At 43.1% G+C, this 12,164-nt stretch overlaps 1 protein-coding gene across 1 annotated transcript in view; it reads right to left on the reverse strand.

The window, feature by feature from the left end:
* Positions 1-703: 703 nt before the first annotated feature.
* Positions 704-12,164, reverse strand: part of C9H3orf70 (chromosome 9 C3orf70 homolog) — a 46,126-nt gene continuing 34,665 nt past the window's right edge. The window contains exon 2 of the mRNA XM_030576297.1: positions 704-4,331. Coding sequence (XP_030432157.1) covers positions 3,775-4,331 — 557 coding nt within the window. The 3' untranslated portion in view covers positions 704-3,774. The remainder of the gene's footprint in view (positions 4,332-12,164) is intronic.

Genomic DNA, 12,164 nt, shown 5'->3' on the forward strand with positions numbered 1-12,164 from the left:
GTTACTGCAACCTTCTCTTAGGGCTTGTCTACATTACATGGTGGATCGACAGGCAGTGATCGATCCAGGGGGCGTCGATTCATCGTGTCTAGTCAAGACACGATAAATTGACCACCGAGTGCTCTCCTGTCGACTCTGCTACTCCACCAGGGTGAGAGGCGCAGGCGGAGTCGACAGGAGCATCAGCCCTCAACTTACCACAGTGAAGACACCGCAGTAAGTAGCTCTAAGTACGTCAGCTTCAGCTACGTTATTCACGCAGCTGAAGTTATTCATGTAGCTGAAGTTGTGTAACTTAGACTGATTCCCCCCCAGTGTAGACCAGGCCTTAGATAAACTAAATAGAATGAGTTTCTTTACTCTCGCACTATATGGAATGATTTCCAGACCTCAAATGATCTTGTGGCGGTTTTCTGAATCCTTTCCAATTTGTTAACGTCCTTTTGGAAGCATGGCCACCAGTAGCCAATAAAGGGCTCCTTCAGTTAAATTCAAGTCAGAACTTGTGTTGTTTAAACTTTCAGACAATGTGTGTGATTGAAGCTCCAATGCTGCAAGGTACTGAAGCATGTGACTTCAACACAGCTACGTCTGTTCGGAAAGCTTGATGTCTTGCTGAATTGGGGTCAGAGTGACTGTTACTTTAAAACTGTGAAACACGTCACTCTAATATACAGGTTACAGAGTTACTTAAGACAAGCTGTGCTTCAATGGTTTAGTATTTTATTAGAGGAAATACATACAGCTGAAATAGGACACGCGTCGGTCACTCAAATTAGAGCATATAACTTTGATATCAGAAAGCTATTCTGTAAAAGAAATCTACCTAAATCTGTGCTTGTGCGAAAGAAAACAAATCACATTTATTTAAGAAAGTAGTATTTTTCTGAAGTAGTACACACAGCGATCTGTTCAGAGTCTGGTTCAAGAACTGAACATAAATTTGAGAAATGTATTATAGAATTAGCTGTTAAAACATTTGCCAAAATCTTGCCCTTCCCTATCCCCAAGCACTCCACTGAAATCCATGGGGTTCTATAGGGTGTAATACAAATTAGGATTTAGCCCATTGTGCTTAAGACTTTTAAACAGATCATGGTAAAGAGACAGACACAGTAGTTACTAACAGTTTGGAAAGAGATGTGTTCTGACGATGATATGGACTCTGTGTCACCAGAGGATATTAAGTTAATCTTAGTCATGAATACCCGACTAATTTTTACTAGACACTATTACAGCCCTGCTGACAGCAGGCATGTTTGCGTAAGTTCAAAGGAAGAAGGGTGGTCTCCCCCTTCAGACGACGGAGGTCTCGGGTTGCCCTTTTCAATATTCTGTTCCTACGCCCAAAATATAATTTGTAATGATTTCCACTGTTCTCTCCAGCAGGGCCCCTCTGACAATGTTAGATCCCTGAAAATACACTTAGTCATCAGCAGGAAGAACCCCTCCAGGGGGCTAAATCAGCTAGGCAGGCCACAAGATGACAGATTTTCAGATTCTTCAGTCTCAAATTACATTTGACTGATTATAATACAAATTCAATAGCATTAATTAAGTTAATGTTTTCTTCTACCTATGGAATTCATGAGAATGCATAAGACAGAACACTACCAAAGTAAAAACCTTGGTTACCCAACAAAGCTAAACCCCATATTAAAAAAAAAAATAAAAAAAATCCCATTTAAATAGTTTTTTTCTACAATCTTCTTTAAATGCCAACCAAACAGCATGTTTCTTGAAGTGCCTGGTAAGACGGTATCTGCTCATGCACATGGGCTGAATTCCTCATCTATTTAACAAGCATTGCACTGTTTATACACTTCATCAAAACTATAAAACCTGTTATTTCTCCTCTCAAAGTGTTATTTTAGTCAAAAAGTACATTACTTTATATAACAATTCATGTTAAATTCCTACCACACACACTGTAGTCTAAGTATTTTCTAAAGGTGTCAATTACAAAGTGTATAAAAATTAGCAATAAGTCAGCATACAGTGGTAAAGATTCTTCCATTCTACAACATATAGTAAGAGATTCTAGTATTGATAACTAAATCTGTACGTTTATATATCCTTATTCTCTCCAATAATTTTGAAAGGTAAATAGCAAACAAAAGAATTACAACAAGGCTATGTTTACAGTCAGAAGCAGAACTGTTGTTATAACTGTACCTAACTGGTTCAGTCATACAGAACTTTTCAAAGAAGAAGAATACATTTAGAGGTTGTCAAGGGACTGAAGCATGTCAGAAAAATGTTTATTTTACCATCTTGCTTAAGTGTGATTTAGAATCCATCAGTGTCTAACTGTTGAACTGATTAGAGAGTACCTCTTTATCATTCTCCAGCTAAAATACACACAGACAAACTAAGGTGTCACAGACTTGTATTTCTTAATAGCACGACTATTGGTAACTGTAACCCAGTATTGTTTAACAACTCTACAACAAATACATGTACTGGGACTTTAAAGTCTTAGTTAAGGTAGAAAATCCTTGTTTATCAAGATTTTCATCTAATCAGTGCCAATAAATTTAAATTTGGAGGAAATAGCACAAAAACACTTGAGATCAAATTAGAAAGAAGGGCTTGAGGAAAAGTGTTAGACCAATTAATCATTTTCTGTCCTGCAACTCTTCACCCCAACCTGTTGTCTTTAGCATTTGCCTTAAAATCAGAGAGATTCAGACCTGGTCTTAGCAATGGCAACAGTTTGGACCAATTAAGCAATCCTAATCAAACCAAAGATGATGCAAATACTCAGACAGATAAAGGACAGAACTGAACTATTTGTTCATCTATCCCACCCCCCTTTTAATGCAGGATGGTTCTTCACAGAACATGTGTGTTATTTTAGAACCATTTCTGATTGAGCTCTCTCTCCTTTAGCTGTCACTTCACAGCTAAATCAGGAGTGGCCTTTTTTACAACCAAAATCTCCACCTAAAATAAAAACAAACAAAAACTAGCGTGTTTTTTTTTTTGTTTACATCAGAAGAAAGAATGACTGGCTCTGGCTAGATTATATATTGGCAGCAAAACAATTCACTCATCAGTGGAGTTTAGCTCAGTCCCTGGCTTTTAAGTTAGCAGGAACTTAGCTATTGTGGATGCATTATGCATAGCCTGGAAGAGGGTAGGAGGCACTTTGCACTGCTCTCTTATCAGCTGGAAGAGGGGGAACTGTTAGGGTTTGAAAGGAATCACAGAACACCCCTTTCTCCAGTGCAGATATCAGGGGAGCCTTTGGCAGGAGAACAGAGGAAGTACCTCGGATCTCCAAATTGGGTGCAGATGTATGTGTTTGTGTGACAGAAGAAGAGAATAAAGACTTCTCAGCCATCAGGCCAACTGCATAACCTTCCCCATGCTGCTCTGTAATACCCCCTGTGCTGTGAAAGTACATCATAAATGTCCCGACAGAAGAAAACAGCAGGAGGGTGCAATTCTTGTTACAATTAACTGCAAAGGAAGTGCCCCAGACTAAGATAAGGCCCACTTTGTCATAAAAGCCATATAATTTTTTTTATCATTGCTTAAATGTAGAAGTGGGAGATCCGATTAGTGAGGGAGCGCATTAAAATTAATTGGTAGAATTAGTTATTCAAATAGCTAACTCACTGATGTGCAAGTCTTGTTACTGCTCTTCTGTGAGGAGGCTGAAAAGTCTCAAGTGCACTGGAAAAAAGGACTTATCAGAAAGAAAACAAATATAAATGCTATAAAAGCAATATTGGTTAGTGTATGTGGGACTGATTCTAACACAGCATGTCACACGCTGGTTTCTATAGTCTCGATCACTTCCAGTTCACACTGTGAGGGCGACAGACGGGGGCATTCGTCTGGCTCCCAACTGCTGTCTGGATTATAATCTTCTTCAGAACTTAGCTCTGCCCCTTCCTCAGTGTCCTCATCACATGACTCCATAAAGGGAACCCCAACAGCATTGATCCCAGAGTCCTCAGAGCTGGAAGGGGAAGAGCAGTGATCTATTTTTGGTTTATTGCTCTCTTCTGAAATTAAGGCATTGCGAACAGCAAGCTCCTCAGGCTTCACTTTATGGGGCGCAGCAGGAAGCTGCCGCTGGACATAGCACATCTTCCCATTGATGCATTTCACACGGTAATTGTCGATAAAGAGGTCGGAAATTGTGCAGTATCGTGGGGAGTCAGGGGGTAACGGCAGCTGGAAGACAGGTGCAAACTTCAAGAAGTGTTCAGTGAGTGAGACCGAGATCTGAATCGTGTTTGTGGATTCCTTAGGTTGGACAGGTATTTCAGTGCTTGGAAGCTGTTCCACAGGAGTCATTGGCTGATAGACATATTTACCTGTAAGGAATATAAAAATAACAGTTAAAAACCATAATTGCTACAAACAGATTATATCATCCTATTAGTAATATCAAAGAAAAATACATGGTGTTTCACCAAACTGGTTTAAAAAACAAAAGAAAGCAGTCAGAAAACTCCTATGAGGAATATTTCACATTAATCTTGTCCTTTAAACAGGGATCAGTCCTGACAGATATTTCCTTTGATGAACTGAATTATTTTAACATTAAATTAGTCTAGTCTTTGTCAAAGTGAGTTCATTTTGTAGTGTATTTGCATTTCCCTTTCTCTAATCTCAAAACGGCCTCTGTGTAGGTAGTAGATGAAATTTTAAGGCAGAAAACAAGGGAACTCCAAAGCTCTGGGAGTGCCTATGGCATTTTGATTATCTGGCTATGTAATAAGAAAATAGGATTATGTTGGTTGTATAGAGGACTCCAGTGCTGAATTGAACAGGGAGTCTGTAAAGCTATGCTAAAGAAAGAAACAAGGAGAAAGAACTGAAAACCAGTACGTTGTTATGAAAGACAGAAATCTGAGACCACTTCAAAGGACCATAAATGCAGCATTTAGTTTACATAATTACCTTCTAAAAGGTTTAAGTCTTACTATGACTTTCACAAACTATCAAGCTCAATTACAGAACAGTTACAAGCACAAGGCTTACCTAAGAAGAAAAAAATAAGCTGTAAATTATTTAAATTTCTAATGTCAGAGCTGTAAGTAGGTAAAAACAAACCTCCCTTTTTGTACACATCTAATAGAATCTTTTGGGTATCCCAAGTGCTTTAGAACCTAGCAGAGCTACATAAGCACAAGTGAAGCAAGGTAGTCATTCTGTGCTTAAGAGCAGCTCAGACTGCAACATCCACCATAGGTGGAGAAGGAACACTGTTTATCCTACATCTTTTTTTCCCTAAAAGTACCCTGGACTCTAAGCTACCACAGCTGAGCTGTACGGACATCCACATAACTTTTGTTCTGAAGGAGTGCACTCCCTACCATGAGTAATGGACTGTGTGCGCTCAGCCAAGCCTTGGTGTCCACTAAGAAGTTACAATCTTTTGATCCAGAGGCAAAGAACCATACATGGTCATATACCAGAGTGAATGTTTAAGTGTGTAAGCAAGAACTTTAATATCAGAAACATGGATTTTTGTTGCAGTTCCCCTCATTAGCATCTTGCTCTTTTTGACTGTCTAGAAGTCTCCCAGTGCAAACATACAGCGCACATGTTGTGCAGAGCAGAGACTTAGGACTCTGTGTGAGAACAGTGTCAGACCACAGCAACCCCAACCAGCCAGGGCAGGGAGTGCCTAATATTGCCACCTCTAGCAGACACAGAGCTGGATCTAGTGACACATCCAAGCTTATGCTCCAATACATCTGTTAGTCTATAAGGTGCCACAGGACACTTTGTTGCTTCATCCATGGTTTAGTAGGTCTTGCAAACAGTCTCCTACCTCTGTACAAGCTGGGAGTCATGAAGATTTATGTACATTTTTAAACTCTCAACTTGGCCTACATCCTGATCATCCTTTTCAAAAGCCCTAATGCATTACAAGGGTGTGAATTATCACAAGGAACAGTGTCACACCAAAATCTCCTCACTTCAACCCTGCCCTGGTACAGTGCTAGGCCAGGCACCAGCAGTGGAATTAATGACTGTATCGTTTGTAGCCATCCCAGCATTGAGTGTTGTGGAGTATAAAATCAAATCCCAAGGCCAGAAGGGACTAGTGTGATCTAGTCTGACCTCCTATGTAACACAGGCCAGAGAACTTCCCTAGAATCATTCCTAGAGCAGATCCTTTAGAAAAACAGCCAAACTTGATTTTAAAATTGTCAGTGATGGAGAATCCACCAAAACCCTTGGTAAATTGCTCCAATGGTTAATTACTCTCACTGTTAAAAATTTAATGTTTTATTTCCAGTCTGAATTTGTCTAGCTTCAACTTCCAGCCATGGGATTGCGTCAGACCTTTCTCTGCTAGATTGAAGAGCCCGTTATTAAATATGTGTCCCCCATGTAGTTCAAATCACTCCTTAACCTTCTCTTTATTAAGCTAAGATTCAAAGAGCTCGATCTATTATCATTATATGGCATGTTTTCTAATCTTTTAATCATTCTTATGGCTCTTCTTTGAACCCTCTCCAATTTATCAACATCCTTCTTGAATTCTGGGCACCAGAACTGGCACAGGATTCCAGAAGCAGTCAAACCAGTGAACTAACAGACATTGGACATGGGCAGAGACAAGAAAGAGACAGACAGCTTCCTCCAGCATCCCACATTTGCTTCTCTTTGATCCTTCTCACAGGAAGGATATGTCCCACTCATAGATTTCACATATTTGTGTTGAGAATTGTACTCCCGATGGAAATCCTAATATATGATCAGATATATGAGGCCCCCAGACAGTGGGATGAGATACCCTGGATGAAATAAGGTTTTCCTGCTCACTGATTCTAGGGGCTTGTGGGCATTCCAGTGCAGCTATCCATTGCTCTCTTGCTGCTCCCTGCTGCTTTTTTTTGGAGAGGGGAAGAGGGGGACTTCCCTCTCTCTCTGCTCTCAAGAAAGATGGTTTCTTCCCACCACACAAACTCTGAGTCCAGCGCATTCAGCATTCCTGCCAGCAGTTTAGCATCAGCCAGACAGAAATTATGGCGAAACAAGCACTTCTGAATTGCCCCAGAGTCCACTGCCATGGGCTGCCAGTGAAAATACAATGGGCTTTTCAGAAGAGATCACAAGAGCCAGCCTGAAAGTGAAAAACTAGTTTTGAAAAAAAAAAATTCTACATTGTTTTCATTTAGAAGAGATCCAATGGGGATTTCAAAAGTGTTTACACAATTCTACCCCTCATAGACTCATAGGTCAGAAGGGATCAATATGATCATCTAGTCTGACCTCCTGCACAAGGCAGGCCACAGAACCCCACTCATCCAATTTTATAACAACCCCTAACCCAGGACCGAGTTATTGAAATCCTCAAAATTGGTTTGAAGACCTCAAGCTGCAGAGAATCCACCAGCAAGCGACCCGTGCCCCACGCTGCAGGGGAAGGCGAAAAACCTCCAGGGCCCCTGCCAATCTGCCCTGGAGGAAAATTCCTTCCCGACCCTAAATATGACGATCAGCTAAACCCTGAGCATGTGGGCAAGACTCACCAGCCAGCACCCAAGAAGGAATTCTCTGCAGTAACTCAGTTCCCATCCCATCCAATATCTCCCCGCAGACCATTGAGCAGACCTATCTGGTGGTAATCCAAGATCAATTGCCCAAATTAACGATCCTATCATAACATCCCCTCCATATACTTATCAAGCTTTGTCTTTAAGCCAGAAAAGTCTTTTGCCCCTACTACTTCCCTCGGAAGGCTGTTCCAGAACTTCACTCCCCTAATGGTTAGAAACCTTCGTCTAATTTCAAGTCTAAACTTCCTAATATCCAATTTATACCCATTCGTCCTTGTGCCTACATTAGTACTAAACTTAAATAATTCCTCTCCCTCCCTAATGTTAACCCCCCTGATATATTTATATAGAGCAAGCATATCCCCCCGCAGCCTTCTTTTGGCCAGGCTAAACAAGCCAAGCTCTTTGAGTCTCCTTTCATAACGCAGTTTTTCCATTCCTCGGATCATCCTTGTAGCCCGTCTCTGAACCTGTTCCAGTTTGAATTCATCCTTCTTGAACATGGGACACCAGAACTGCACACAGTATTCCAGATGGGGTCTCACCAATGCCTTATATAACGGTACTAACACCTCCTTATCCTTGCAGGAAATACCCCGCCTGATGCATCCCAAAATCGCATTTGCTTTTTTAATAGCCGTATCACATTGGCAACTCATAGTCATCCTGCTATCAACCAGTACCCCAAGGTCCTTCTCCTCCTCCGTCACTTCCAACTGATGCGCCCCCAACGTATATCCAAAATTCTTATTATTAATTCCTAAGTGCATGACCTTGCACTTTTCACTATTGTATTTCATCCTATTTCTATTACTCCAGTTTACAAGGTGGTTCAGATCTTCCTGAATAGTATTCCTGTCCTTCTCCGTGTTAGCAATACCCCCCAGCTCGTGTCATCCGCAAACTTTATTAGCACATTCCCGCTCTTTGTGCCAAGGTCAGTAATAAAAAGGTTAAATAAGATCGGTCCCAAAACCGATCCTTGAGGGACTCCACTAGTGACCTCCTTCCAGCCTGACAGTTCACCTTTCAATACGACCCGCTGGAGTCTCCCCTTTAACCAGTTCCTTATCCACCTTACAACTTTCATATTCATCCCCATCTTTTCCAATTTAACTAACAGTTCCCCATGTGGAACCGTGTCGAACACCTTACTGAAATCTAGGTAAATTATATCTACCGCATTTCCTTTATCTAAGTAATCCGTCACCTTCTCAAAGAAGGAGATCAGATTGGTTTGACACGATCTACCTTTACTAAATCCGTGTTGCAATTCGTCCCAATTACCATTGACCTCTATGTCCTTAACTACTTTCTCCCTTAAAATTTTTTCCAAGACCTTACATACTACAGACGTCAAGCTAACAGGCCTATAATTACCCGGATCACTTTTATTCCCTTTCTTAAAAATAGGAACTACATTAGCAATCCTCCAGTCATACGGCACAACCCCCGAGTTTATCGATTGCTTAAAAATTCTCGCTAACGGGCTCGCAATTTCACGCGCCAGTTCCTTTAATATCCTCGGATGGAGATTGTCTGGGCCCTCCGACTTCGTCCCATTGAGCTGTTCAAGTACGGCCTCTACCTCAGTTGTGGTAATATCCACTTCCATATCCACATTCCCGTTTATCATCCCTCCATCATCGCTAGATTCCTCACTAGTCTTATTAAAAACTGAGGCAAAGTACTTGTTTAGATGTTGGGCCATGCCTAGGTTATCCTTAACCTCCATTCCATCCTCAGTGTATAGCGGCCCCACTTCTTTCTTTGTTTTCTTCTTATTTATGTGGCTGTAGAACCTTTTACTATTGGTTTTGATTCCCTTTGCAAAGTCCAGTTCAATGCGGCTTTTAGCCTTCCTCACTTTATCCCTACATGTTCTGACCTCACCAAGGTATCTTTCCTTACTGATCCTGCCTTTCTTCCACTCCCTGTAAGCTTTCTGCTTTTGTCTAATCCCCTCTCTGAGTTGCTTGCTCATCCAGTTTGGCCTACAACTCCTGCCCATGGTTTTTTTCCCCTTTCTTGGGATGTAGGCTTCTGACAGTCTCCGCAGCTGCGCCTTAAAGTAATTCCAGGCCTCCTCCGCATTTAAATCCACTAATTCCTCCGTCCAATCCACTTCCCTAACTAATTTCCTTAACTCTTTAAAATTAGCCCTCGAGAAGTCGAAAACCCTAATCCCAGATCTACATTTGTTTATCCTTCCATCTAGTTTGAACTGAATCAGCTCATGATCACTCGAACCAAGGTTGTCCCCTACCACCATTTCTTCTACGAGGTCCTCACTGCTCACCAACACCAAATCTAAAATAGCATCCCCTCTCGTAGGTACTTCAACTACTTGATGAAGAAATCCATCGGCTATCACATCCAGGAAAATCTGACCCCTATTATTCTTGCAAGCACTCGTCCTCCAGTCTATATCCGGGAAGTTGAAGTCCCCCATAATCACACATTTCCCCTTTGTGTTTACTTCATTAAAGACATTAAAGAGGTCTCTATCCATATCCCAATCAGATCCCGGCGGTCTATAGCACACCCCAAGCACTATCTCAGGGGAAGCTCTAGTTGCTTTTTTACCCAGTGTGATTTTTGCCCAGACAGACTCTGTCTTATCCATTCCATCGCTTCTTATTTCGCTACAGTTAATTTCATCATTGATGTACAAGGCTACTCCACCACCTTTGCCTTTCTTCCTGTCTTTTCTAAACAGCACATAGCCTTCAATACCCGTGCTCCTGTCATGAGTACTATTCCACCAGGTTTCGGTTATCCCTATAATATCCGGTTTCACTTCCTGCACCAGTAACTCCAGTTCCTCCATCTTGTTACCTAGGCTCCTCGCATTAGTGTGCAGACCTTTTAATTTTCGGCGTTTGGCGTCAGTGACATTCTTTCCCCCGTCGTGCAGAGACCTTCTACCACCAGCATCACCCGTTACTCTGGTTTCTACTCCACTATTCCTCCTTGGATCAATTCTTGGGACCGCAAGGGTATCCCCTCTCACTTTGTTTACTTCCCTCTCCAGGTTATATTCCGGCGTGGAGATCTCCTGAACATCTCCCAACCATCTCCCCCAACTTCCTAGTTTAAAGCTCTCTTGATGAGGTCGGCGAACCTCCATCCTAGAATTCTATTTCCCTCCTTGCTTAGAGAAGTCCATCCTGAGCGAACAGTCGTCTATCCGTAAATGCTTCCCAGTGACCGTACATCCCAAAGCCCTCCTTATAACACCACTCCCTGAGCCATCTGTTGATCGCCATAATCTTGTCACTCCTTCGTCGCTCCGCTCTAGGAACTGGCAGAATCCCACTGAAGATCACCTGAGCCTCGATTTCTTTGAGCTTCTTCCCCAGTCTGGCATAGTCCTCCTTGATACAGTCCAGCGAGTAACTAGCCGTATCATTCGTTCCCACATGAAGGATAATCAACGGATTCTTTCCTGCTCCCGCTAAGATCGTATTCAGCCTCAGGTCCACATCCTGTATCTTAGCCCCTGGCAGACAGCACACCCTTCTGTTCTCCCGGTCAGGTCTAGTTACAGGCCTGTCTACTCTTCTCAGTAAAGAATCTCCAATCACGTAGACTTGCCTTTTCCTGGCGACAGTGCGATTCTGCAGTCTATCCCCCACAGCAGCTGGCCGCAATTCCTCTCGATTTGTATTTGCCCTTACAATCCTCCTAGGGCTCGTACTTGGTGTCGCCTCCATTGACTCCTCCCCTCCTTCTGCAGGACTAGCTGCTCGCCTCTTCTTCCTTGCCCTTTCTCCTTCACCAGCCTGCTGTGCTCCATCTTCATTTCCCAACTCAGCAAACCTGTTCCTGAGTTCTATTTCTCCATCGCTGGCCCGTCTTTTCCTCTGCCTGGTTCTCCTAGTCACATGCTTCCACCGTCCACTTTCCTCACCCAGCAGCCCCTCCTCAGAGTTCTTTGGTCCTGCTTCTATCCGCTCGTCTGAGCTTGTCCCCTGTGCCTCATCATGTCTGTGTTCCATCATCTGCTCAAATCCCCTTCTAAACTCAGCCAGAGTTTCCACTTGCATCTCCAGTCCCCTTACCTTTTCCTCCAGCAGCTCTATCAGGCGGCACTTCATGCAGATGAAACTCCTTTCAGGTGCTCCCTCTAGGACCATGTACATGCCGCAGCTACCGCATCCGGTCATCCTCAGTGTGTCTGCACCTGCTACCTCCGCCTCCATCTTAGCACTCCAACTCTGTGCCTGGCAATCCATGCCTCACACTGCACCGCAGGCCACCAACAAGTGCTGGGCTGCTGGCAGACCCCTGCCTCTTCCCTAGTCTGCCTTCCTGGTTCCTCTGCCTTGGTCTCCCCTGTAACCTTCCCCTGTAACCTCCCACTGAAACGCTCGTTAGCCGCTCTGTTCGCCGCCTCCTGTGCCGCTGCAGCAGACTGTGCCGCTGCCTGGCTCCTTATATAGGACCCCTAATCAGGTAAGCCCCGCCCCCAACTCAGGGCTCAGCCTCGCTCCCAGCACACAGCCCCTAGCAGCCTGCACACACACTCACTCACACACACACACACACAAACTCCACAATACAATCCACAAACTACAAAAACTACAAAAACCTGCTCCTCCAACAGCACTCCCACTGAAACTCCCG

Source organism: Gopherus evgoodei, chromosome 9, assembly GCF_007399415.2.
Source record: "Gopherus evgoodei ecotype Sinaloan lineage chromosome 9, rGopEvg1_v1.p, whole genome shotgun sequence".
In the NCBI taxonomy this organism is placed as follows: Eukaryota; Metazoa; Chordata; order Testudines; family Testudinidae; genus Gopherus; species Gopherus evgoodei.